Source organism: Antennarius striatus, chromosome 20 (genome assembly GCF_040054535.1).
Source record: "Antennarius striatus isolate MH-2024 chromosome 20, ASM4005453v1, whole genome shotgun sequence".
Classification (NCBI taxonomy): domain Eukaryota; kingdom Metazoa; phylum Chordata; class Actinopteri; order Lophiiformes; family Antennariidae; genus Antennarius; species Antennarius striatus.
Window position 1 is genome coordinate 13,410,700 of NC_090795.1, and position 13,403 is coordinate 13,424,102.

The 13,403-nt window shown below is 42.4% G+C and overlaps 1 protein-coding gene across 1 annotated transcript in view; it reads right to left on the reverse strand.

The window, feature by feature from the left end:
- The window catches only part of LOC137587503 (partitioning defective 3 homolog), a 295,372-nt gene that overhangs the window by 82,706 nt on the left and 199,263 nt on the right, over window positions 1-13,403 (reverse strand). Inside the window, exons 18-19 of the mRNA XM_068303945.1 lie at window positions 9,113-9,346; window positions 6,084-6,321 (exon numbers count right to left, since the gene is read on the reverse strand). Of these exons, the coding sequence (XP_068160046.1) occupies window positions 6,084-6,321; window positions 9,113-9,346 (472 nt within the window). The remainder of the gene's footprint in view (window positions 1-6,083; window positions 6,322-9,112; window positions 9,347-13,403) is intronic.

The following is a 13,403-nucleotide window of genomic DNA, read 5'->3' on the forward strand; positions in this document are numbered from 1 at the left end:
CCTCCTTAAAACCAAAACACACACTTCCTGTGGTTTATCACGTGACACATTAGTCATTTATTTGTACTCTTTAGAAAGACAAACTGGGATTGAGTCATAAACAGACGCTTTATACATGAGCTTAATGTTTTCTCATTATTTTCAATTGATAGTTGAATCACAGTGGAATAGTCTTCCCCTGATTGATCAAAACGATCAAAAAACAAGAAAAAAAAACATCAAAAGAGAGGAGAGGAGAGGAGAGGAGAGGAGAGGAGAGGAGAGGAGAGGAGAGGAGAGGAGAGGAGAGGAGAGGAGAGGAGAGGAGAGGAGAGGAGAGGAGAGGAGGTGCTGGGTGTCTGTTGGTAGGTCAGGGTCTTTCCATGGGGGTTGGATCATTAGTAGTCCTGGTAGACTATGCAGGGGAGCAGTGATACACTTAATTTGAGCTCTTTAATAACACACTTTATGAATTCAGTCATGTTTGCAGCCCACTGCCTGAGACCCAGCATGAGAGACGTTGGCGGATCTCATTTCAGGCAGACAAGATTTCAGATTCAATTAACTCCATTGTGCAACACCACCTCTCTCACACACTCGCCTCTCCAGTGCGCTCCATGCTTCATGGTCTATATCAGCATACTACGTGATCATTCTAAACCTAATTACTTCAGGGCTGTCTGATAGAGGCCCCTGCTGCCCAATCGCATTTGCATCGAGTGGCCGAAGGCAGAAGAACAACCAGAGTCGCCCACCCTTCCACCGCCCCAGTGCTCTCACCCTTTCATGGTGACTGCAGCACATCCTGTCCCCTTCCTCCAATATAATTCCATCCCTCAGTCTTTAGCTACGTCTGCATGCGTCACCCCAGCTGAAATTTATAGTGAGGCCCATTTAAAAAGGAAAAAAAAAAAAATTAGACACAAACTGCGTTTGCTTTAACCTGCCGTACAAGAAGTTTGCTTGTTTTACTGCTTTTATCCCCTGTCGTTGCTCCCTGTGACACTGTCGCTAATCTTCTCAGTGGGGGATTGTGTTGTTTGTTGCTCAGCCCCCGCTGGGCATCTTTGGTACATGATTGGCGAAGAGAGTAATGGGATGTCACACTCGCACACACACATTTTTGTCTGGCGGTTTGGAGTTCGCCCTCCAAAATGACCCTTTTAAAGTTGAGCGATCTTCCATCAGCTTTAAGGAAGCAGGGAGGGAGTCCTTTCTGAAAGGTGTTTTTTTTTTTTCCAAGAAGGTAAAAAAGCTGACCACCACCCCCCCACACACACACATACAGACACACACACACAAAAAGCCCTTGTGACATGATATTTCTTTTAGCTACACAGGCATTTGAAGGTGATATTGAGCTATGACTCTGCACTTGGCATAGCTGCCAAAGAACACTACTGTTTTCCCTCTGAAATATTTATCGATGACAGGGGAGATCTCTGGCTTTACTTTGATTTAGCCTGTTCGATAGGGAGGTCAAAGGTCAGGGTCAGATGACAGAAAGTCAGTTTGATACCCACATGGAGATTAGAGAAGAAACTTCCTCCCTGACGACTGACATCACCGTCCAATGTGAAAATTATTTTCTTCCTGTAACTTCATTTAGTGCAGGGGTTCTCATATTCACTCCAGCTGTTAGTCATTCTGTCGCAGCGGCTGTGACTCGACGCTGTGCCCCGCGCTTGTCTTTACTACCTCAGCACACGCATTATGATGAGTGAGGCTGAGCAAAAGAAGAACAATTATCATTTTCTCTCAGATTACATTGAGCAGATGTCAGGGCCCGCATGTGGAGGCGGCTAATTGCCGTCTCCAAATCAACAGTGGCATAATATTACAAGCATATGTGAGCTTTTGTGTATGTGTTGAGGATGGTAAGTTGAACAAAGAAATGCAGTTTTACGCAGGAAGTGCGTGAGCTCAGGCACGCTCTTTGACGTGTGTCCCACAAAAAAAGATGGTCTAATGCGTGTGTCATGTTGGTGTGCTAATGATCAAACCGGCTAACCCGCCATCAGCTGTTAACGCCCACATGAGCAGAAATAATCGTATAGTATGAAGACACGTAGCAGCGCAGCAACACGCTAACTACCTACTCCCATGCTGCACAGAAGGCGATCATGCTTTTGAGGCATGGCTCTCGTATTCTAGGCATGCAAGCATGCAAACACGCACTCATGACAACCCCCCCACACACCAGCACTCCCAGTGAGCTTCCACACGGCCTAAAAATAATACAGACTGAAGGATAGAAAGCCCCCCGCCCCCGCCCCTCTAGCTTTCACTGCTTCCCTTTTCACTTCACACTCCTCTCTCGTGCATCTCCCCATGTAGCCTTGAGTGGGATTGCATCTGAGGGGAGGAAAAGGCAGACAAGGTCCCTGGGGGTGATGAAGGGGTAGGAGGGTGAGCAGAAGGAATGGGGGGGGGGGGCTGTCACACGGAGCATCAGTGTCGGCTGATGGCACAGCATGAAGCATGCCACTTATCAGATTGGTGGGGAGGGGGTGTGGGAGGTAGGTGTAAGGGCAAGTGTTCATGTGGGTTAGGAGGCACTATGGAGGAAGGGTGAGGCTGGTGCCATTAACACGTCTTTTCATCCGCACACACACACACACACACACACACACACACACACACACACACACACACACACACACACACACACACACACACACACACACACACACACACACAGACACACACACACACACACACACGAGCAAGACATTTATTACATTGAACAAATGCATTGCACATGTAAATTCAATGTCTTGAAGGAGCTCATGCACACACAACGTGCAAAAAAAAGAAAAAAATCACTAGAGATCGCCGATCCCCCTCCCGGCAGACAGCGGCACACGATTCCGTGACTGCTGTGAAAAGCTCCCTTCTTTTCTCATTCACTCTCTTCTTTTTCTCTTCATCCTCCATTCTCACTCCCCCTTGGTGCCCCAGTTCACTTTGGTGCGCACGCCACCTCTCTCCTCAATACAGCCCCCGACCCCCATCTCTATGGTCCCCATTCCCCTACCCTAACCCTGCCTTCCACTTTTGCATCCTGCCCTCTTTCCTTTGTCTCCTTCCTGCTCCTCGATGGTGGATCCAAACACATTTACACACAAATGATTATGAAGGCATTATTAAGGTAGAAAAATCTTGTACAATCAAGCACAAGAAAAATACAATATACACGTACTAATACTGGATGTGCGCCTACATACTTAACAAATACATACGTAGACTAAGAGCCTTATACATGAGAAAATACATTAAAACCAATAAAACATTGTATTTCATTTTCTTTCAACAACTGAACAATCAACTCTGTAATAAATGACTCAGGATGGGTATTTCTTTGTAAAAATATGATAACACACACATGAATACACCAAGAGATGTAGTTTGGACACGGGAGAGGTCATGGACTCACAGAGTAGATAAACAACACCTCATTAGACATGTCGAAGGGAGTCTGCAGGGGCTGGGACGAGAAATCATTGTCTTATAGCGAGCTAACGGAGCCCTGGGCAAAAAAATTCTCCATCTAAATAAGTCTGATAGGATCAGAAAGTAATGTTCACATGTCGTCCGCACAAAATGACATGAGCGATCGCATACAAGGGTTTCAAAGATAATGCATCGCCGTGCACGCCTCTCCATCCCACTAGATGCAGACGTGAGCAGTGATACATAGATGCATCAGACATCCTTGAAATAACAATCATGTCAAGCTGCCTACGGCTGGTTTTCTATTCTATGCATGTATGCACATGGCAATCCATTCATTAGATTATAAGCTATTCATTACAGGGTGATGCTATATACCATGCAGTCTCCCCTCATATAGGCAGTACAGTATGAATCTAGACAGGCAGGCGAGCTGAGGTCCTTCACCACGGCTTCTTTGCTTTAGGCTTTCGGCAGTCAATTTTCTTTCCATCACACTCTTGCACACTTTCAGTCATTCTTGCACTCACAGTATTTATCTCAGTCTCTCCCTCCATCCTCCCCCTCTCTCCTCCTGTATTAGGCCATCCTCCTTTCCCCCAGCTCTGATGTTAATGCACTCCCAATCAGGCTGTCCATTAAGCAGACGTGAGCTACACGTTCATCAGGCCATCCAAAGGCCTGCATGCAAATGAGCTGAAATTGCAGCGCGCCTCAAACTCCTTGAAATCTCCTTAGAGGGAAGGCCGTGAGAGGAAGAAATGAATGAGAAATGTAGGGAAAGGTAAGTGTCCATTTTACATTAATGAAAACAACGGAGACAGGCGTCACAAAGGAATAAACCAATCAGGATGTCTTTTTGATGTTTTGATGCAACACCGAGACACACATGAAACTCACTCATGTAATTCTGAGCCTCAGGGTGTTGAGTAACTGTCAGCCGAAGCCTTTGCCATGCACACGAAAAGTTCTCTATTCTGAAATCACTGTCAAAAACTTTTGCTCGAAACATTAAAAGTGAGACACACATCAGATATCTACTTCTTTTTCCCTCTCCTCCCTTCTGACTGGTAGGCATTTCACATCACTCAGTTTTATTCTTTTAAAAAAGTTTTTTTTTAATTATTATTTTTTTCTTATATTGTGTACGATGGGACATATTCATTCTCACCTCACGTTCTCACCATTTCTATCTTTATAAACCAGTTAAGTGGATTGTGAGAGAAAGGTGAGAGAATAGATAGGGACAGTAAAGACGTGTGGGTGTGAGAGCTGTCACAGTTTAAAGTAGAACATTGTTTGAGGTATCAACAAGAAGCGTTAGAAGAAAAAAAAGGAAAAACAGGAGAGGGAGTGAGACATTCTGGTTCAGAGGGTTGCCGCGATGCATTCAGGGGCTGGTGATAAATGAAAGGAGCATTATGGGGTGGGTGTTTGTGTGATATTCTGCATATTGACAAACCACTAGCTCAAATTTCCACTAATCCGGCACTTGTATGAGTACTTCATCACCATTTGCACCACAAACCAAACACAGGAGACTATATATGTACCATCACAAGTTTCTTTTTTTTTTTTTAAAAGAGTGAAAATAAAGTAAGATTAGAAAGCTCCCAGCATTCCTCAATTGTGACCCCGAAAACACACTTGTCGCCTTTATTGTTCATTACGGAGCCGTGTGCCACGATACGCTAACTAATCCCATTAAAATAATCCACATGAAAACAAGTTACGGCATGATAGCAGCTCACGCTGCCCCCCCCCCCCGTTAATTTATACCGCGTTCAAATGTGCATGGAATTAAAATAATTAATGTGACTCCACCACTAATTTTCCTTGTGGCGAAGACACTGAATGGATACCCACAGGATGTTTATTTTCATCCACGTTCTCTTTGCACATTCTTATTATCTGTCTACACAATATGGCTACAGTCACCATACACAAAGTGGTGTAAGACAACCGTGTTTGCCTGTTGGTCCGGGAAAAAAAAAGAAAAAGATTGTATTAGTTCTCAAGTTGTCACACAAACCTAACAGATATAACAGGATGAAGTGTCTGTTTTGAATCTGACTTTACATTTTTAGTTGGTGAACCTTCTATTGAGCTGATAAACACCTAGTAGATGTAAATAGAATGATGCTACCTCACTTCACCTACAGCGACTGTATCATGAGGCAGCGGGAACACTCAAAACAAGCAACAACCTGCAACTGATTTAATTATCTACAAAACATCTTTTACTCCTAGAGCCAAATCACACATCCCACATTAGCACCCATAGAGGCCCGGAACAGTGTCTGCTAGTTAACAAATGCAGCACGTGTTTGGACAGGAGGGGTGCGCACATGAGATTATGAATAAAACATGTTGCCCTTATTAAAAATAATCTGGCTCAAAAGTGCCAGAGGCCCTTGAGGTCGATAACCCCCACCCTCCTCCCCAATCCCCTCCCTCCACCTCAAATAGTTCAAGGAGAAGGGTCTCTGATTAGCCTGGCAACATTCAGCAAATGCATTCATATTCCGTATGATCCAGTGGTGAATGTGTGTGGAGTGGAATTAAATAAAGCAGATAGCGATTGGTGCTCGGGGCGAGACGGAGGGGGGAGGTTGTTTAGGATTTGGAGCCGAACTACGTCTCATTCCTACCTGAACATCTCTCCCAGGCCCTTCAACACGCCTTTCTTTGCTTTGTTTTTGTCCTTGTCTTTTTCTTTCTCTTTATCTCTTTCAGATTTCTTCTTCTCCTTCCCGCCGGCCTTGTCTCGATCCGTGTGTCTATCATCTTTGGGGGGTTTGCCATTGATCTCCGGGTCCACGACGAGGTTGACGCTGGTGGACCTCGACTCAGGTCCCGATCTGGAACTTCCCTCCGTGTCCTCGTCCGCTGGAGATGAGGGATGATATAGAAGGAGAGTGGGTCAAATTTAACTTACACACAGTTCCTCTGGTTCACAGAAATTAAAAACACAACACTTTTTTGATTTAGCAGCTACAAAGCCTCACTTAGTTTTTTCTTTTCTCATCAGATGAACATTACAAGGAAAACAGTGTCCCACAAGGTAAGGCAGCTTTGAACAATACACACTGAATTCTTCTGCCTCATTAGAGCAGAATATATTTACTTTGTGCACCCTTTGAGGATAGTATTCTGTTGAACACATTTTCACTTAGCTGAAAGCCTGAAGTTATTTCAAATGTGTACATTCCACACATCTCACAAGAGAACCCTCTCTGCTCCCATTTCTGCTCCATTTTATAGGAAAAATTATATGATGAAAAGCGGAGGCTGTGATCATAGTCATAAGAATCTACTTCTTAATTTCAGTCTGAACTAATTTGAACCCGAACCTCAAATTGAAACTGAACTCCTCAGGTGATGTAGGGTTGATTAAACTCAAAGTTTCCATCACATCTAATCAGAACTGATGTGCAAAATGTAATTAATCTGTCAGTAATTATATATTTAAATAATCTTGGAAAACCTCCCGGCATCTTAATTGCAAATGTGGTGCACTCCGCTCCACATTTACATTTGTCTTTGCGTATCTCCGGCTCAGTGGTGCGAGGTAGATGTCCTTCAGATTACAACTTATTACAGTCCTGCATGCCGTCCTTTAGGTTCTGCCTTTGATGAACGAGAGAAAAGTGCTTAACGTGAGGAAAAAAAGAGGGAGGGGAGTCCATAATGGATTTGAGGAATACAAGATGAGACATGCGGCGGAATGTGGATTCACATTTCAAGGAACATTGGGGTTTGTTTTCTCCTATGATCTGTGTAGCTATTTCTTTCAGTCACGATCTTAGTGGAAATTACGGAAATGGAATCTCAACATGAGGCGCCATACGGCAGGAAGTGTCAGGAACAAACTGGCAGCTTAGAGCACTAAATCTCACCCCACTCCCCCTCCTCTTTGATTCACCTTCACAAATTTGGAAGGGAGTTCTGGGTGGTTTTGGTTTTCGTCGCTTGATCTGATGCCTGCCAATCATACATTCATGAGAAATGGCAGTAAAAAGCAGCTATGAGCTGGGGCTGGTTATTCAAATGACTGAGATTAGCGTGCGAACAATGTCACAGCCTAATGAAGCTGCCGATAACACTGCACATTGTAAGTTTCCCAGAGGGAACTGGCCACAAAATGCTTTGGGTTTGCATGCAATTGTTATGTTCTAAGACAGATATAAAAGACACACTCATTTTCATAATTCAATCTATTTTTTATCATCCATTTAACATCAGCCTATAAAACGAAGAAAGAGAAACTCATTTTCTTCAATTTAAAAGACACACACACACACACACACACACATGCTGATTACACCAGACATCATGGTGAGTCCATCCACGGCAATTTAAATGGATTGAAAAGACTTGGCCGACTATTCAAATGACAACTGATGAAAAGGGTCAGGTGACAAGAGGATAATTTACACAGACAGAAAACATTTTGTCACCAGAAAATACACCAGTAAACTTTCCTGCTTTGTAAATCAAAGGCATACAAGCCTGTCTGTCACTTGTCCAGTCTGACACACAATTAAAAGAAGGGGATTTTTTGCTCAGCAGAGCAGATTATTCTTTTTCACTTTTATTTCCCGAAACGATGCAACACAAAGTGGCACAAGGGGAAGTGCGTTTTACCCAGTGTGATATCTTTTCTGGACACATTTACTTTAGGTGATGCCACATTCTTATTTTATGTAAATAAAAGTCTGGGAGCAAAAGGAAGGCAGCCGCTTATCTGTCAACTTTGACTATTAACCTCAGTGACGAGCACAGACTGGCTGCTTTTATCTAAATTGAAAAACAGAGTTATTTGAATATCATGGGGGAGAATGCAATATACTATGGCGGGGAAAATCGGTTGCTTTCTCCATTTTTCTTTGCAGAGATAAGACTGTATTTAGTGGCGTGCCGACTGAGTTTATAAGAACAAAGCCTTTTAGGCAAATAATTTCGTCTTTTTCAAATGTATTGCAGTGCTTTCATGGTGAATGGAAATTTATACCGAGTGATTACTTTTGTGGTGTTGTAGGGTTATTACCTGTCAGACGGCTGTCTTTATATTTGACATGTGTCTTTTCGTCATAATCCGCCGAGAATAAATGGATATATTGACTCAAAAGGAAGGTGGCTTGTCTTTTCTTATAAATGTTTGGAATTTTGAAGTCAGGTAGTGATTTCAGTTAAATCACAAATGACAGCTGGAAAAAGTCTGTCTTTGTAAACTAAAACTAAATTGAGCATTTTATTCATAAATGTCACACACACACAATGTTACATATACCCTTCTATACAACACAACCTTCTATATTAAATTTAGACAGATGTATTCAGATAAACGGCTGAAATGTTTCTTGCATGCAGGTTAAAAACATGGCTATCCACTCTAAGAGATTGTTAACCCAAGGGAAAACATGTATCCACAGTCTCTAACAAATCCACTCCACATGTATGTGTCGATATCAATGAATGCATAAACTATATATTCATGTACTGTATAACACACATCTTCTGAGTGGGGTTTCCAAACCTACTTAAATTGTGGATTTCTACTATATTAGAGACTGTTACAATCTTCTGACGTGTTCTATTGCAGAACATGTAATACGTAGGGAACAAAAATGAAGAACGATGCTCTGAATAAACAGCCTAGTGTGAAATAAAAGCTCACGTGTCTCTATGCTGTTCTCTTCGTCGTCTGCCGTTGCACTTGGCATCTCGTACGATTTGTCAATGGCGGCTCTGAAGCTGCTATTGCAGCCGCGACCCCTGATGATGCGCGAGTGTTGTCTGTTAACATTGATCTCGCCGTTCAGAGTTGCCCCGACAATGGACGCCTGGAGGCTCTCAAGGGAGTTGGACTTTTTCAAGCCGGACGAGGGTTCCGCATCTTGATCTGTAAAACCTATGGAAACAGGAAATCGTGTCAGTGTGGGCAGCAAATTAATGGCTTATGACTCTCCCCCACCCACACGTCCATTACACCTCACTGATGTTTCAATAGATTTGTGAAGGGTCAGGTTAGGTTCTGCATTTGGCAAAACAAAGTCAAGGTGCGAGGCGGAAAATTAACATGAAACTAATGACTGATGATACTGACCGATCAATGACGCTTATTAAACAAGAAAAGACTATTGTAATGTCACTGAGATAGTTTTTTGGGGAATTATAAATCAAAATTTGTCCTGCTTTTGTGAAAAATCATGTGGCTGAAAAGTAATGCACATAGGTGAACCACTACCAAAGGCAACAACACACCAAAGTATTGGTGTAATTATGGCCTGAATAATAACATGTAATCAGTTTTGAAACCAGAGAAAACGTGAATCTCTCTCTGGTCTTGGATTTTGTGTGAGAAGGTGAAAACAGAGAAACAGGAGAAACCTCTGACTTCAACTCCCCAGATAGTGAGGTGTTTGCTGGTGTTCAGTCGGCTGATGTGGATCAGGTCCTTGTGAGTGTGTTCACAGAATTACTTAAGCAGATAGAGATTAGTATTGGGGAGATTATTGCTTCTTGTCTTAGGTTTACTCCAGTGAGTGAGATGGGCCTTGGCCCCCTCGACCGTCGCCGATCTGTCTAAGGTGAGCCTAGCCGTTAGCCAACATAGCTACGAGCCGCCATTTTTCAAGGTGGATGTGACTGACAAACTTCCAATTTCTGATTGGGGAAATTCTGTTAATGTGTATTTAGTTAAGAGGGATATCCAGTTGTGTGATCAGGCAGATTAAGTTTTGTGCAAGCACTAAGGTAGGGCGCGGGACGTTAGGTCTCCAGCCCATTTTTAACATACTCAAGCAACACTTTAGCGACTCTGTGACTTCTTTCATGCCCCTCACTGACTTTTACGACAAGCCTCTCCCGAATGAGAGTGCTGTTCATTTATTTACTTATTATTGAAAATCAGAATTATTAGCGGATAATGTCCTGACAAAACTTATTGCAGCTATTCAGAGAGCACCATGCATATCTTTGGCCATTGATGAGTCTACAGATGTTCCTGGCTATACCCAGCTTTTGTGTGTGTAAGGTTCCTTCATGAATAAAAGGAGCTATTTTCTGTGTGTAACACCACTAACACACACAAGAGGAGAGGACATGTAGAAGAGATGCTGACAAAGAGGGACATAGATCTGAAGCAGGTGGGGACTTTCCATGGTGGGAAAAGAGAGGGGGGGCTGTGCCCTGGATGAAAGAGGACAACCCAGGTACCATACCTCAGCATTGTCTCATCCATCAGACTGTACTCTGTGCCACTCTATGCGAAAAATTTCGATGAAGAAATGAGCACAGTGATGAAACTCATCAACTTTCTGAGGACATCCTCAACCCTTCCGCATTGCCTCCTGAGAGGATTTCTGGAAGTTGTTGAGGCAAAAGTCAGTGACCTGCTACCACACAACTAAGTGAGGTGGATGAGTAAAGGCAATGCACTGGAACGGTTCTTGTCTATTCGAGAAGAAACAACAGCTTTTTAGCAGGGCGAGAGTCAGAGAGCAACATAGTTTTCACTCTTTTTCCAAGATGAGTACAGGATGAATATGGCTGCCTTTTTGGTTGACATTACATCACATCTCACTGATATCAATTTAAAACTCCAGGGCCACAATAATTCAGTTGCTTAACCTCACTAAAAGGTTCAACAACTTCGGCCTTAGATAGAAGCTTCTCCTGCTAATCCAGAATCCAAGTACTGATCTAGACTCACCAATGAACAGCTACATGTCTGCTTGAGAGTGAGTCCATTCCAACCAAGATTTAAATGACTGGCAGGCTATTCTCACGACCCTTTCTCCCATGAAGAAAGTTCTGATGGCAATTTTCCCCTGAACGAGCCAGTTTTTATTTATGCTTGCTGAAGATGTTAATGTTTTGGTTTTTTTTACTTGACGTGTAGACCGTCAGTTCTTTACGCTGGTAGGTTTTTAATTTATGAGAAAAAATGATTATTGCACTTTATTTTTTAATTCTGAGGTTTGCGTGTGCTCTTCAGTCTTACATTGAGGCTTTAAAGTAATTTGCCTGTGTCTACTTTTATTTATGGTAAAAGAGCTAGCTCTGAACTCAGTTAAATAACATCTTGCATTGAAAATTGATAATAACTGAAAATATAAAACACAAACTGGACTTGGGTTTGGACCTTTTACTAAGAGGAAATTTTAATAACTGGACCGTGACTTTTAATTGAATACCCCTGCTTTAGAGCATGGCGATGTGTCTGACAAAACACCAGCACCACCCACTTTATTTACTTAATTGATAAATGCTGCACAAGGCGTAAGCATTATGCAAAATGAATACAATTAACATGTAAATTGTACAAGATACGAATGGCGGGTTGTTGTGACTTGAAACTCTTTTGCAAAGCAGCTAATTAGAGCAGCTCATACATCATACTTGATATCAGATTAAGTATCTCCTTTAAAGGACATAAACAGCCCTGATAGACAGGCTGGCAGAGCAGCTGTGTCGAAAGCAAAGTCCGTTTTGAGCAGTCAAGCACTTAAACACTGGCAGCAGGAGCTGAACAGCTATAATTATTTTTCCAATGCTTGCCAGGGGTTTGTTTAGGGTACGCATGTGGAGTGTGACTCAGGCATCGATATTTCATTCTATCAGGGAATGTCCGTCAGCTCCCCAGAGCTCTTGCTTTACACACTTACTTGGCAAACAAGTATTCTACTTCATTTTCTGTCTAATTCATTCTGCATCAGTTTAGTGCATAAAAATGTGACACTGAAACTTTATGCAGCGCCATTCAAACTACACATTCCTTAACATGAAACAAGAAAAACTAGATATACTAACACGTGTAATTAAAAAGACACAAATACAAAGAAAACCCCATTCGTGGTGACTGGGTGACCTCGAAGTTCAAGGATGCAGTCAGAAGTTCAGCAATTAAACCTTGTTAGGTGAAAAAATTTGCATAAGAAAATAGAAATAAACGGGCTAACTTTATTCAATTACTTTAGCAGGCTGACCTACGATCTGAGGGCGGAGAACATGTCAACGAGTCTGAACAGAGCAGCATTGTGTCTTTATGAGTCCCCACGGACCATACAGACCCTCCACATGTAGTGTGTGTGCTGCCTTTTCTTTGTGGCCTCATGTGCTATAAGCAAACATGTCCAAAACCAAATGCTGCTTTAAGGCCTAGAAGACACATATGCAAACACTAGATCAGGGGTGGACAATTTATTTATTTTCTCCAAAGGGGTTGGATTGACTGAAAGTAAAGAAGGACTGCATTGTAAACAAATGCCCTAGAAAATTTCCAGGGCCTGTACTTTTCCACAATGTTATATTTGTGGTAACGCCAGCATGCTTGATCAAAAAAAAATGTCCCTTGATGTTGCATTTCCTGAAAAATGTGCCTCTCTCTTGACTTATCAAAAATAGGCCCACTGCCTTTGAACTGACATATGATGAAATACAAAAAAACAACAACTCCTGGCTGAAACACAACATCCCTTTATTCCTTTATTGATATATTCATGACTAAATCATGTTTTATTCACCCCACTGTGACATGCACATGGACATAATTCATGTTCATGTAATGTACAATCTAAATGTAGACAGGGCCCTCTGTTGGCGTCACATCAGACTTAATGTAGTTAATCACCTCAAGCTTCAGCAAAATAATACTGCCTCCTATTGATTTTTTTAAGGAGGGAATAACCTTAATTCCATTTTGGATCTTGTTAGCATGGAGGTTGTATTTTGTCCACATGTGCCCCGCATGTTTATGTTTGTGTACTTCTCATACATTAGTCTCTAAAAAGGAACAAAAACACAAGCTCTTGACACACAAGTACACACTATGTCAGCCATCATCAACAAGATCCTCGACATGTTTAAAGTGGTCTCAATGAGGCGTAAGCCATTGCGGGTGCGTGATCACAGTGCAGCTTTAAGCGGAAGGTTACGCAGCCCGACACAGATTAGGAAAAGAAAAT